General features: G+C 40.8%; 1 protein-coding gene across 5 annotated transcripts; it reads left to right on the forward strand.

Annotated features, from left to right (window-relative positions):
- The first annotated feature begins 831 nt into the window (after window positions 1–831).
- On the forward strand, window positions 832–14,145 carry LOC149751014 (uncharacterized). Of its 5 annotated transcripts, none has more exons than XR_016398837.1 (7): window positions 832–1,081; window positions 2,909–2,968; window positions 3,216–3,462; window positions 4,825–4,905; window positions 5,042–5,107; window positions 12,877–12,955; window positions 13,708–14,145. XR_016398837.1 is itself a non-coding variant. In XM_089928110.1 (6 exons), the coding sequence occupies exons 1-4, from the start codon at window positions 941–943 to the stop codon at window positions 4,839–4,841; spliced, it is 465 nt and encodes a 154-aa protein (XP_089784236.1). In that variant the 5' UTR covers window positions 832–940; the 3' UTR covers window positions 4,842–4,905; window positions 5,042–5,107; window positions 12,877–13,235. The 5 variants fall into 5 exon arrangements, 1 of the variants encoding a protein (XP_089784236.1); XR_016398838.1 differs by lacking the exon at window positions 13,708–14,145 and adding an exon at window positions 1,838–2,006 and having other exon boundaries at window positions 865–1,081; window positions 12,877–13,235; XR_016398839.1 differs by lacking the exons at window positions 832–1,081; window positions 13,708–14,145 and adding exons at window positions 1,088–1,701; window positions 1,838–2,006 and having other exon boundaries at window positions 12,877–13,235.
- Window positions 14,146–14,721: the final 576 nt, after the last annotated feature.

The raw sequence follows: 14,721 nt of genomic DNA on the forward strand, positions 1-14,721 counted from the left end.
CGAAAGGGGGCCGGGTGGTGGCGGCTGCAGGAAGGGGCCACAGGGGGGAGCCGAGTCGCAACCGGCAGCGCCTGCGGTAGCCGCGGCTGGCCAGCGGTTTCTCTTCTTCGGCACCTCCCCATCGTGGGGGCGGGGGCATTCCCGGCGGCGCGGAAAGGGGCAGCAGGCGTGGGAGGCGGCGGGCTGTGGCCGACGGCAGGTGCGGAAGGGGGCTTGGGAGGGGGCGGGCCGTGGCCGGCGGCTGCTTTTTTCTTCTCCTTCTTCGGTGGGAATAGAAGAGGCGGGGGTATTTTCGTCCCATAAAGCAATGTTGAAATATATATGGACCGGTTGTTAAACAACCTGTCAACTGGAATTTAAGGTTAATGGCGGGTCAATAAATGGACCGCTAAGCAAGTTCCCCAATAAAATATAGAACCCTATACGGCTATACGCCTCGCATACAAAGGGAGCGCTCCACCATTTGAGCTTCAATCCCCTTAGACAAAGCCTCTCTCAAGTAATTCAAGAATTTTGCCCATCCCCGCCTCAACCCTTCGCGGCTGCCGTGGTGCGCGATCCCTGGACCAGGATTACCTCCTCGGCCGTGAAACCGGATGGATTTCCAAGTCATCGTGCTCACCGGCGGCGCTTCCAAAAAGCTCGCCGCTTTCGTCTCTTAGGTCCCTCACTACAAGAAAATAGGGTTTTACCAACCTTTACTGCCGACGCTTTTTACAAGCGTCGGCGATTTTTGGTCCAGCCCCAATATATGCCAATGCTTTCTAAAAGCGTCGGCCATATACGCTAATTAGCGTCGTGGTAGATTGTGGCACGACGATGCGTATACGCGTCGTCATAACTCAAATTCACTACAAAAAAAACAAGCAGGCCGTTCCCCTCCTCATTCTGCATCCCGATCTCAAGCCCTAGCTCCTCTCCTCCTTCCTCCTCTCCGGCGATGAATTTCCCACCCTTGTCCTCTCCGGTCTCCGCCGCCTCCTCCGCACCTAAAATCAAACTCCCCCACAACCCACACCAAGAACACCGGCTCCCTCCCCCTACCCTACTCCGGTATCTCTCCACGAATCCCCCACCGAAGGTATGGAAACACCCTTCGTGCTTGCTTTTCTTGCAGGAATCTTTTGTTTCATTCTAACTCCCAAGTTTTCGATCTGGTGATAGCCTTCTCTGGATTATCGATTCTGTTGGATGATGAATTTGGTTTGATTGATGTGCTTTTTGGCCTTTTTTGGGCCTTTTTTCTTGATCATTTGATGCTTATTTATGGTTGCATTGGTAGATGTGATTCCTACAGTGAAATGAGTGCTCTTTTTTCCGATTTTGGATTCTGATCTGATTTAATTGAAGTAGTTCTTAGAGACATGATCATCTGGGTAAAATCCGTTTCGTTGTTCCCGAAACTGTCTGCACGACAATGCCAAGTGGTGGTCGAGTTTGAAAGCGAATAGGAAAAAAAAGGAGAAAGAAAAATCGGGAATTGGTTTTGTGTACGGGTTTCTCTAGCGGGGTTAAACTATGGTGTTCACACTTTCACTTGTAGTGGTCCATGTAGTTAGATTAGGATCGATAATGGAGTTTGAGGTCAAGAATGTCAGGTTGTGATTATAAACGGAAGTCGATGTTGTTTTGGGGGCAAGAGTGTTTCTAGGTTGAGCTTTTGAATTGACTTTCTTTCTTGGGATCATATAAATGGGGAAGGTAATGGACTGAAGATTGGAATTTCTGATATGAATTTATTTTATCATGTGTGGTGTTTCTTTTTCTTTTGGAATCTAACTGTTGGGAGAGCGAATTGTTTGAATAAGATTGTTGCGGTTGATGCGTCCAAATACAGGGGTCGGAAGAGGGCTTCTGTGACCTACTGCATGGCTTATATTCTTAGCTGTATCACCAAGCATTCTCCAGAGTACAAGGTTTTGATGTTGGGACGTGTATTGGGAGGAATCGCAACATCTCTACTCTTTTCAGCCTTTGAGTCATGGCTTGTTGCAGAACATTTTAAGGTCATGATGATTGATTTTTTATTTCCTTTCTGTTCTTTTAACTCTGCTGTAGTTTACTCAAGAAAAGATAGATTCGGTCATCTTTCTCAGTTTGAAATCTTAGATATACACAGCAATGAGACGGGTTTTGTACTCAACTAAAGTTGAATTTTAGTACCAAAATAAGCTGAGAAACTTGAGCAATTTTTTCTAGTGTGATGTATCCATCAGATTGGTTCTCTCGATTTCTGTATTGGCTATTACTTTTCTGTGTTTTGCTGCTGTGTGCTTAGCTCCTTTGCTTTCTGTGTTTTGCAACATGATTCTTATATGAGTTTTGCATTATGCAGCTGTAAGATGTTAGTTGCAAACTCCATATCTCTTTACCATGTCTATATATTGAACGTTAGATTGCAAGTTGTCTGAATCATAGACTGGTTATTAGCCCAAAAATGTTATGCTTTCCATGCCCAAACTTGTACAATTCCAAAGGTTTATTTGAATATTTGGAGAGCGTAATATTATTTTTTTGATTACATCGACTGCATTCTTGCCCTAGCTTGAATTTCTTGTGAGGTTTGAGCATAATGTACTGGACTTGTAAAGGCTTTTGTGACATGTAAAAAGGCTAATGGAAGGAAATTGCAAAAACAACTAAGAAATACTAATAAGTTTCAAAAATTGATAATGCGTGTTGCTGACGTTTTTTTAAATTTTTTCCATATCTTTTCTGAATCTGAAGGTGACAACTTAGATTATTTCACATGACATGTTAAACAAGTTAATAAGCATGAGAAGTTATTATTACATTAAGTTTGTCAGTATATCACATTTACCTGATAGATTAATTGTACACCTTTTTATCTTGAAATTCTTGTTTATATAACCTCCTTTACACATGCACTAACTAGTTCTTTTTGCAGGACTGGACTGGGCTAACCTTCCAAGAAATAATGGAAGAAGTAGAAAAAATAAAAACCACGGTATGGAACTAAACTACAATGGTTCTTTTTGGTTCTATTTTATGTTTCCTCTGTTTTTGGATTTTGTAGCTATATAGTTTATTTTTTCTCAAGAGGGTCAGTGAAAGATGACACTATTCTCAGGGACAAATTCTAATTTCAGTTGAGCTTTAGCTGATGATATTCTGCTTTTCATGGATATGTTCATTTGTATAAATTGTTACTCACAAATTCGTCCAAGTGCTGATTGTTTGCTAATCTGGTCCAGCTGCAGCTACCACACCAGATTGGCAACTCAATTTATGGACCTTATGGACCCCAACTTGTTGCTGGAGGCAAACTACAGCAGATATGGCAAGCGCATATGGCCCAATACAGGCCGCGTCTTGGTATTCCCGCATGGCAGACCATGAGGCTGCAGGACCCATCCCTGCTTCCCTGTGCTCAGCCTCCATCCACATTTCCTCAGCCTTCCAGAGAGATGCAGGTTGGATCCTATCAGCTGCGGTGGATCGGTAATCTCCCATTACTTGATACATATAGGAAGAAAGTGCTGTACTCGTAACATGTTATTAGATCTAACAAAAGCAAAACAGCCCCACGGACCCCAAAGAATAAAGGAATGAGATGAAAGTATATACTGGAATGAAAAGTGAGGCAGTTCTTTTTAGCATATGAATAAAAGTGAGGCAGTTCATTTGTTGTTTTAAAAGCAAAATGTCAGTATGAATAAACTAGCTGCCTGAGACTGTTGATTTGAATCTCAGTGACTGTTGATTTGAATGTTTGTGTCAATGTAAATGTAATACAGATTCATATTGTTATAATGCGTTTTTATAATTTATATTCATATTTTTATTTTTTTTAAAAAAATACATTTGCCGACGCTTTAAAGCGTCGGCCAAAATACATTTTCCGACGCTTTAAAGCGTCGGCGAAAACGCAAAACTGGGCATGCTTTGGGCTTTCCCGATGTTTTAAAGCGTCGGAAAAGCTATTTTTGCCGATGCTTTTATTAGCGTCGGGAAAGCCCTGTTTTTGCCGACGCTTTCTCTTAGCATCGGCAAAAACCGGATCCACGCCCACCTGCCCGACGTCTGACCCACGCTTTGAGGTGCGTGGGCTGAAAATTCGCCGATGCTTTTCTTTTGTAGTACCCTGGAATATCTCTGGATTATGCCTATAAAGAAAATCAGAAGCACAACTATTTCAACTTGATCATCTTTTTATGTGAAAACAATGTTGTGGTAATGAGCAATGTCTTCTATCGCATTTTGCCTCCTAGGAGCAATGCATGGATTGAACAAAGAGAGACTATTTCTTGATCGATGGAAGTGAGTGAATGCGTCTTGTAACCATGTGTTTTAAGGTGTGAATACCTTGCTTTTGTAGGTAATAAAGCTTCAGTTGAGACTGGCACATGATGCAACTGTATGGATCGAGATATGACCTTTAAATCCTAAAAAAGTCTAAAACTGTATCTTGACATGATTTTAAGATATTAATTACTAGTGCTGAATTCATGAAGGCAAGTTTTGACAAGAGAGACCCTACAATGATATATTCCAGCTGACATGTAGGGATCTGCCCTCTCAGAGAATCATAAAAAAGTTGGGCTCTAGACAGAGAGGAAGAAAAACCATGTTTCAAGTAGAGAATTGCATTCATCACTCAGATAAGGTACAAATCAAAGAGCAAACTGAATCACATTTAGAATTTAAAGAAAATATCAATGATTTGGAATGATTGCTGCAAACTACTTATTCAAGAGTAACTCTGCATGGATCATATGTAGTACAGATATTCTTTTTCGAATAGCAGAATATCATCTTTTTATCTACTAATTATGATAAAAGCATGTTTGTTCCTTTATGTAGGTGACTGCAGTCCCTGAGGATGTTGGAATAGCTGGAGCACTATGAGCTGTGACACACCACCTTACCACCAATGATATTCTGGTAATAACCAAGATCCTTCATTGATGCTAAAGGAAAGTTATATTATAGATATGGTATCCGTTATTGTTAGCTTGTAGATCCTGAGTAGAGACCTGGTCTCTGATGTACCTCCTGGGTCTGTGGCTGCTACTCACAGAAGACACGGGTTGAGGTTGATAAAGATATTCGAGGACAAAAGAGCATACTCCATGCAGTAGGTCAGGTATGAATTATCATTATTGGGATTGATTACATGAAACAAATGTATATTTTCCAGTTATGTTTCACTTCTTGATATCAAGATAAAATAATTATTTGTTGGTTTTCATTCACATAGATAGTCTAGGCTAATTTTGGTTTTATAGAATCATTTAGGAAATTGTACAAACCCTTAGCCCCAGAAGAGAGAAACAATGAAAAAGAGAAGGGAAAAGTTAAAGAAAGGAGAAAAAAAAGGAGTTCCGGATAATTTCTTAGACTTGACACGATCTGATTACACAGCCCCCTGTCTGTTATATAATGATAAATTGACCTGCTAAACTAATTTATAAACTGATCTAATTGCCATGATTCAATGATTAGAAGACACTAAAAGAGGCAGCTGGTTGCTAGGAGAATTGGGGTCAGGCTCTTCTTTTTCTTTCTTCTTCCTTTTCTTTCTTCCTTCTTTCCCTTTCCGTTCTGTGTCACACTGTCTTTTTAGGCTGCATGAGAGAAACCACAGTCCCTTGTTGCTGTGGAATTATGGAGAAGTTTGTACAGTCTCTGGTGACAAGTGAGGATGGATTCCAGATTTCCACTACTGGTTTGGTCTGACTTGGATATGAACGGACCAATATCTTAGAAAAAGAGCTCTACTTTTAAATGGGATTATAACTGAGATCCAATCTGAAGTAGCTAGATCATTAGATGAGGCTTGAATTTAGAAATTTTATTTGTTTAGATATTTATTTTCAGTTAATTTCAGTTTTTTATTTGCTTCCTGTGGAATGAATGTTGAGTATCCATAAATAATTATATGAGTGAGAGATGTTCGGGGCTGCATGCATGCTTTTAGGAGGGAAATTGGGCACTGGCCTGGTACTGGTAGGGAGGGAAACACGGGGAAGAGAAAGGAAGGGAATAGTAAAAGATAAAAAGGAGAAAAAAGAAGGAAAGGAGAGGAGAAAGAGAAGAGGAAAAGAAGAATTAGGAAAGAAAGATAATTAGATGAGAAGCAAGAAGATGGTTGACCCTATATGGAGCAATGGAGAATTATTTTTCCTTCCAAAATAAAATATTTCTTTTTTTTTGGTTTATGTGTTAATTCTACTTATCTTGGCAGACTCTAAGTTAGATAAATAGAACCATGGTTAGTTCATTGTTCTCATCTTTCTTTCCATCTTTCTACACTTTTGGGCTTGTTGAGTCATTCTAGGACGTTGGTTTGTTTCTTATGCATGATTACTGCAAAAGTATGAAATTTATTTTTAAATATTTTTTAATGTTTGGAAATAATCTATACTTTGTAGATTTAATGCCTGAATAAACTCTACTTTATTATTTTAGTACTTGGATGGAAATGATTAGAAAACCTAACATAAAATAACTGGAAGGCCGAAGGACCCTTTGGACTGAAAATTTACTCCCTAAGACTCAGAGACATCAAAAATGACACAAATAAATTTATGAAATTATGACGGTTTGGGCTGCCTTTACTGCTTCCTGCAGCCTATGAATCTTTGCAATGTCTATTAACATGAGGTTGATACAATGTGCAGCATATGGGGTTTAGAAAATATGTAACCACCGTTCCATCATGATCTCTTCAGTGGTCTTATATTATGTCCTATTATCAGTGATAATCTGCACGTCACTATTTGATCAATCATCTCTGATGGAGATATCAGAGTTGTTTATTCCGATGATCGCGCCTTCAGAGCCACTCACTCGCGTTCGCATTAGAGATTGACATTATTGTGGCTAGGAGATGCTCTTGAGCCACCAGATTGACTCAGGCCTTGTATTGGGTTCATTCGAGTCTGCGTCATGCTTCTTTTATTGCCTTATTAGTTGCTTTTGTTTAAGTCGATTTGGTTGCGTTTCTGTTATTTTAGAGTCGATTTGGTTGTTGAGTCAAGTGATTGGATCAATTGATCAATGTAAGACCTAATTATAAGGATCCAATTTTGGGTGTGATCAATTGGTTTAATAGTCTAATATTAGTAAGGTTTAATTTGGTATGTAATTAATTAATTGACTTAGTCAATTAATTAAAGAGTCCAAATTTGGTTAGTTGTTAATTGTTTGATTTGGTCAATTCATGATGTAACGCCTATATAAGAGCCACCCCGCTCATGAATTAGGAATGAAATGATTGAATAAAAAAAGAACTTTAGCCTCCTGCTTCTTCTTCTTCCTCCTTCTCTCCTCTTCTTTCTGCATCTCTATAACCTTTTCTTTCTGCGTCTCTATAACCTATTCTTCCTCCTTCTTCTCTTCTTCTTCTTCTTTCTCTTTTCCTCTCTTCTCCTTGCAGTGGTCCGCCATCAGCTTGGTATCCGAACCACAGCTTTGTCTCCGTCACCAAAGCTCTTCGATTTTGCAGCCCTATGATTCGCGCTATTACGCTAGTTACCGAATTTTCGCCATCCTCTGGGCTATGCCTACTCACCCGTCCCTGTCCCCGTCCCCGTCCCCGTCCCCGCCAACTTCCATCCCCTGTTCCCTCTCTCTCGGCTCTCACAAGGGAAAAACCTCCTCGTCAATTCACCGCACACCCCGTTCCTTCCCCTCTCTCACATCTTTCGATTCTGTCTCCTCTATTCCGGCCCACACCGCACACTCCTGTCATCAGGAAAAAAAAAAATTGAAAGAGAAGCAACAAAACCTCCCTTCCCTGTTCCCCTTTCCCTCCCCTGTTCATCTTCTCCCGTCGCCCGCTCCATGCCGCTTGCCGCGCGCCATCCACCCATCGCCGCTTCCACTCCACCGCCGCTGCCGCCACCACCTCTGCGCCATACCGCCCCCCCTCTCGGCCTCCTCTGCCGCAAGGAGCACCAGCAGCGCCGTCTCCTCGTGGCCGTCCGTTTCCGCCGCGCCGCCCTTTGCCGCGACCGCCTCCGCCACACCATCTGTGCCTAGCCTCATCTCCGCCCCGCCACCCTCGTCCCACCCGCTCTAGTGGCCGCCCCCGCCGCTAACCCTCCTCCCCGTCCCCGTCGATGCTCGCCGCTCCATCCTCCCCTTCGAGCCGTCGACGCCCACCTGTGCCCGAGCCGTCGCCGCCCGAGCAGACCAGCCGCAGTGCCACCCCGCCCTTGCCGTCTCCGTCCCCGACCACCTCCTCTTTCCCCTGGTTCACCGCCCTGCACCCCTGGTTCACCGCCCGACACCCCCCCCCTCCGTGACCCCTCCTTTTCATCCCTCAAAGGGTTCGGTCCAGAACCCATCTACCTCCCGCCGTCTCGCCGGAACCGCCACCCTTCTTCCCCACCGTCGGCCGCCGCCCGAGCCCACCGCCTCTCGCCCCGGGTCGCCTCCACTTCCTCCTTTCCCCTTTTCACACCACAACGATACCTCCTTTCTCACGGGCCCAAATCGCACGGGCCGAATCTTTCATCAGGGCTGCCTTCCCCCACCCTATTCCGCCCGCTTCACAGGTCCAAGCCCACGCGCCCCGATCGTACACAGGCCCAACCCGCCACTTCTATAAGCCCACAACTACTGCACCTTTTTTTTTTTAATAAAAGCAGCAATTTATATAGCTCTAACGTGAGTATATCCTGCCAAATCATCAGAAAATAAAGAGTACAAGGGATAGAAAATGTCTCCTCTAGATGTCCAGAAGAACTCTCTGAAGTGCCAGGCGACGAAGGAGGCGATCCAGTTTGCTGCCCGGTTCGCCTTCCGAAATACATGTGCTGCCTGGAGACCGCCAATCTCCTAAACCAGTCTGTGGGTCTCTCTGATGAGAGGATGGCCATCACCATACCTATCCATACCTCGGATCCAGACAATCACCACAGAAGAATCCCCTTCGAGATGCACCCGCTCTGTACCGAGAAACCTCCTCACATATGAGAGCCCCTCCCATGCAGCCCGAAGCTCTGCCCCTACAATAGTGAGCCCAGGCGTACACCGACCTCCGGCTGCTACCAACCTGCCAAGAGAATCTCTGATCACAAATCCAACACCCCCATATACACCGTCACCGACGTACTACTGTCGAAGTTTACTTTGAGATGACCAAGAAGTGGGGACACCCAAGAAACAAGGGTGAACCTAGGCGCTGTGACAGCAGAGAGAGTGCCCCAGATATCTCTGGCCATCTCAGTAGAGAACAACGCGGTAGCTGCGGTAACTTTCCCCGCCTGTAGTGTAGCTCTATCTATCACCATCCTCGGAGACGACCTCCTATCCTTAAATAGGCCAGCATTCCTGTCCAACCAAATATGATAAGCCAAGTATGCTCTAAAAATCTCCTTCTCCCAGAATTTGGGACTCCACATAAAAACTCTCAACAAATGGATCAGGTCCTGTACCGACTCCACCGACTGGGGAAAGGGTGCCGGTGATCTACTCTGTATCTTCCTCGCCCTAGGGCACTGTAAAAGAACATAATCAATGGTCTCCTCAGTCTCCGCACATACCTCACAGCACTAGGTAACCCGTACTCCTCGCCGAGCTAGCAAACTCCAGGTCGGTAGGCAGCTCCTTCCCAACCCCCGTTCACACCATAGAACCCGCCTCCCCTCCTCAAGCCCATTCACACCACAAAACCCACCGCTCCTTCCCAATCTCGTTCACACCACATCAGCTTCATTGTCATGTATGCGTTCACCTTCTTCTTTGCCACCTTTGATCCCAACAACACCACCTTTATTGTGCCTACAGAAATTGGGGACATCAGAGCCCTTTATTCCGATGATCGTGCCTTCAGAGCCACTCGCTCACATTCGCACCAGAAATTGGCATCATTGTGGCTGGAAGATGCTCTTAAACCACCAGATTGAGTCAGACCCTAAAATGGGTCCATTCGAGTCTGCATCATGTTTCTTTTATTGCCTTATTAGTTGCTTTTGTTTGAGTCGATTTGGTTGTGTTTCTACTATTTTGGAGTCGATTTGGTTGTTGAGTCAAGTGATTGGATCAATTGATCAATGTAAGACCTAATTATATGGTCCAATTTTGGGTGTGATCAATTGGTTTCATGGTCTAATGTTAGTAAGATTTAATTTGATATGTAGTCAATTAATTGACTTAGTCAATTAATTGAACGGTCCAAGTTTGGTTAGTTATTAATTGTTTGACTTGGTCAATTCATGATGTAAAGCCTATATAAGGGCCACCCCGCTCATGAATTAGGAATGGAATGATTGAATAAAAAAAAAATCCTAGCCTCCTTTCTATTTCTTCTTCTTCTTCCTCCTCCTCTTTTCTTCTTCTTGCGTCTCTATAACCTTTTCTTCCTCCTTCCCTTCTTCCTCTTTTCCTCTCTTCTCCTAGTAGTGGTCCGCCATCAATCTCCTCCATCAATCTGAGGATGTACATGGCGTTGTGCACCTGATCGAAAGTATCAACTGACTTATGGAAGAATATCTTCGTATCACAATATGTCAACAAGTTGATAAGCTCCACCTAGTAGGACTAGTTCGACCGTCATACATCATCATCAGTCCATGTGTAGGTCATTTGCTCTCGTACGAAGCAATCCACTTCTCTAGCTTCTTATTATTATCAAAAAGCTCATCGTAGATATTCTTCCATTCTAAAAGATCTATATTGGGATCGGCAACCTGCATGGAGAAAATGACAAATCTATAGTACGTATTGTCTACCACATTTGTTGGGATATAGCTGAAGTAGAACTAGAATCCCATAACTTGCTGCATATTCTTGTTTAGCATTGTGTCAACCCTGTGCTAATTTGAATCCTTATTGGGGAAGGCATGTGGATGTAAATCATGGATGGTAGCTCTTGGTGGAATCTCCCTAGAGGACTTCTTTCTGCTACCAAAAGTCTTCCGTATAGATGCAATATGACCACTGCCTCTGCTGATAGATTCTCTAACTGAGGAGGTCCTCCTGAACTCTAGATCTGCCCTGCTACTCGCAGAACTGGAGCCCGATTCGTAATATGAAGGCACAAATCAAGCCTTATGCTTTGCCACTTAAGTCATGCAGCCACTAATAATCCAAGCTTGCTTGAATGGTAGCTTGAATTTGTGCCTCATTGTCATCTGGAGTGAAAGCCTTCTCTGATTTATCTACTGCATAGTACTAATTTTACATTATTTATTTATTTATTTATTTAATCATTTTTATATTAAAAAATATATTTATATACCATAAGTTCATAAAAATATGTTTTCTATTTCAGAAAATACTTCTGGAATATGTACCATGTACTATAATTTTTCATAATTTTTGGTATTAATTATATATTTTTAATTATTTTTAAATTAAAAAAAATAAAATTTTAAATATAACTACTTTAAAAAATTAATTTGAGCTCAGATCCATGTAGAACTTTACAATGGATGCTATATATATTTTTCTAGGCCCATGGGCATGCACCAAGGAATTCTTATTTCTCAATTTTTTTCAAATTTAGGCCTAAGATACTTTGCACATGATCGTATCAAAAGTTAAATAAATGGACACCAAATTTAGCTGAAGAGTAGCTTGCACGCTCCTAAATACATTTCTGATTTTATATTTTTCTTAAAATTTTATTTTATTTTTTAATCTAAAATTATATTTTTAAATTTTAAAAATTATATATAATCTAAAAATTAAAATTTTTTATGTCATCGTGTAGATCATCTATAAATCTACAACATATCATAAAATCAAGCCAAAATCAAAAATTTTGGCATGATCTTCTCTTATTTTGTAAATTTCAAGATACTTTTTGGCATATAAAAAAAGAGAGAAAATGAGCTAGGGAAGAGGAAGCATACCTTCTTTAGGGTTGGATCTTCCTTCAATCATGTTGAGTCAACATATTTTTTGTCGTGGGGAAGGGAAGTATTCAGATAGGTTGGGTAGGCTTAAGAAACTTCCCGGGCCTTCCCAGTCAGCCTTTTATAACAAAAGGAAGAGGGAGGGGAGGGGGGCCGGTTCAGAACTAGTCCGGTTCGCACTTATTCCACACGGAACTGTCCGATTCATACCAAGTCCAAGCAGTTTGTGACCGATTCCGGCTGGTTCCTATCGGTTCGGAACTGGTTCCAACTAGTTTGGAGCTAGTTCTAAAAAAAAGAGATGAACCGACTCAGTCTTCTACTAGGACTGGTGGGTACAGGGTGAACCTGACAGTTCAGCGGACCTTGTTGCAAATAGTCATTGTTTAGTTCTCGTTTAGTTCCACTCCAGGCAGATCTAGGCAAACTTACAGCCCTCGATTCTAATATGATGTAGATAATGATAATAGAGGCTTTGTTACTTGGGATATTGGCATTATTGAAAACTTGCCTTGAATAGGAAAGTAGCTAAACACTGATTTTCTGCATTGCACTATGCTGATTGTGCATGTTGGCATTGTGGCTTGCGCTGCAACAAATGGTCATTTGGCATTCCTCCGTTTCCAACATGGGAGGATTATGTAACTTGTAAATTGCGTGAACTGTCACATAACCTACCTGCAAATGAGTCCAATTGAGACATTATTAGGGAGTCGAATTACCGATACATAAAAACATAATTGACAGAAGACCCAGAGGACAGAATCATTTGTAGGAATAATTCATTCTCCATGATTGTCTTAATGCTGTAATTATGTTGTAAACTGTACTAGAATTACTAAAAATCTGCTATAGTACAATACAATGGTCGCTAACCCATCAATCACACTAATATGATGTAGATAATGCTTGTTCCTTGTAGAAAACTGAATTGATACAGATCACCTTTTTTCGTTCTGATCAGTGTGTCAACCTTGTTACAGAATGTTCTCCTGCTTCGTATATTGTCTTATTGCTTATTATATTCAATCTTTCCTATTATCAGGTTGGAGCAGGTTATTTTGTTACATCTGGCACTGAGCACGAGTCTGTCTTTGGCAAGAAACTAGACTTAACTTGTCTTTGTAAGTTTTCTACCTAAATAGCTTGTTTTCTTTTTCCTAGGGGCTCATGTATCAAAATGTTTTGAGGTGCAAAAAAATAGAGAAAAGAATATCAACTATTAGATATGTGGTGCGGACATTAGTACCGGACCGTTTGTTACGTTGGGCCACGGTCGTCGCAGAGGACGGTCCAGCCACTTTCATTGTAGCTGGATTGATTTATTTACTTGTTTTATATTATGTTGATTGAACTTATTTGCATACTGTCATTTTAGGACTTTTATAAAATTATTTTTTTTTAGAGTTTTTTTTGTTATTTTATGATCCTCTATATATATATATATATATATATATATATATATATATATATATATATATATATATATATATATATATATATATATATATATATATATATATATATATATATATATATATATATATATATATATATATATATATATGATCCATGCACTTATTTAGGATTATTGAATGATTAAATAAAAATAGCTTCTTTTTTTCTAAAATTCTAATATGAAGCCAAGGCTAAACCTGATTCTTCATCCTCTCACTTTTCTTCTCTTTTTCTCTTCTTTTTTTCTTCTTTCTTCTCTCTTTCTATCTCTGCATCAATATGCCCACCTGAAGCAACTTAAAAATATTTTTTCAACCTTTTTTTGTTTTGTCTGAACATCTCAAGTCCTAGATTATATGCATCATTCAAATCCCTGGTGTAGAATACTTCCTTTCTTTTATAAATATTCAACATTGAGGAATGCGTAGAATTCGCCAATGTGAACAACAATCAACACACAGATGGCAACAGATGGTATGTTCTCTGGCCAAATTCATTGTAAGTAATGGCTTTGTGACAATATGTCGTCAAGCCCTAGGTACCTTTTCTGACAATTGCCATTCTGTATGAATTGATTTAGTCTTCTCAGTTTGAAAAGACCTGTACTTGAGTGTATCATTGGTGTGAACCCATCACTTTGTGGTCATATGCGAAGGAATTTTTAACTGCCTCATTTTGTTCAATACCTGCTCCATATTTTACGTACAAAAGCATATCCAAGAGCATATCTTATGTACAAAAGCATAAGATATGTACAAAAGCATAATGCGAACGAATTATACCAAGAGCATATCTTATGTACAAAAGTTATCCCATGAAGATTGTAATCTGCATGGTGCTATATGTTTCTTTCCTTGAACCTTAAGTGCTTTATTGTCTAATCTACTTGATACTATGTTGAGATAAAGTTTTATGTGATGGTAATAGGAAATGTCTCTTTTATCACATGTCGTGTTTTTCTCACTTCTAATTGTCACGGCTCGAACCCATCACTCGGGTCCGGTACGTGACCGGCCGCATAAGCCTAGAACAGTGCCCTAAAGATCATGCAAGGCCTAAGATAAACAAAAATTCCAATAAATTCATAATTAATGTATTTAAACCAAACCAACTAAAATGTACTGAATGATTACATAAATTTAAATGTCCATAAGCAAAAGATAAATTAACTTCTATCTATCTAGCAGTCTGACTCCAGATCGAGCTCACTTCTTATCTCACCCGACAGATTTTACGAATCCAGTGCCTCTGAAAAAAAAATGTAAGTGTAGTATGAGCTTTTCCAGCCCAGTAAGAATCCCAACAGCCACACACAGTAATAATAATAAAATAATCAAAGCATCAAATAAATGTCATTTCATCATTTCAAAGGCGCAACAAATAACAAATATATATAACCATTTCATATACATAAATCCTTTTTCACATTATA

Source organism: Phoenix dactylifera, chromosome 17 (assembly GCF_051530095.1).
Source record: "Phoenix dactylifera cultivar Ajwa chromosome 17, Ajwa_hap1_PhDact_Kaust_v1.1, whole genome shotgun sequence".
In the NCBI taxonomy this organism is placed as follows: Eukaryota; Viridiplantae; Streptophyta; class Magnoliopsida; order Arecales; family Arecaceae; genus Phoenix; species Phoenix dactylifera.

What these genes read in the sequence shown, in the direction of transcription:
- LOC149751014 (XM_089928110.1), top strand. Translation starts at nt 941, where the DNA reads ATGAATTTCCCACCCTTGTCCTCTCCGGTCTCCGCCGCCTCCTCCGCA. An exon ending in CCACGAATCCCCCACCGAAG is followed by an intron (nt 1,082 to 2,908) that starts GTATGGAAACAC and finishes TTCTTTTTGCAG; the next exon opens with GACTGGACTGGGCTAACCTT. An exon ending in TAGAAAAAATAAAAACCACG is followed by an intron (nt 2,969 to 3,215) that starts GTATGGAACTAA and finishes AATCTGGTCCAG; the next exon opens with CTGCAGCTACCACACCAGAT.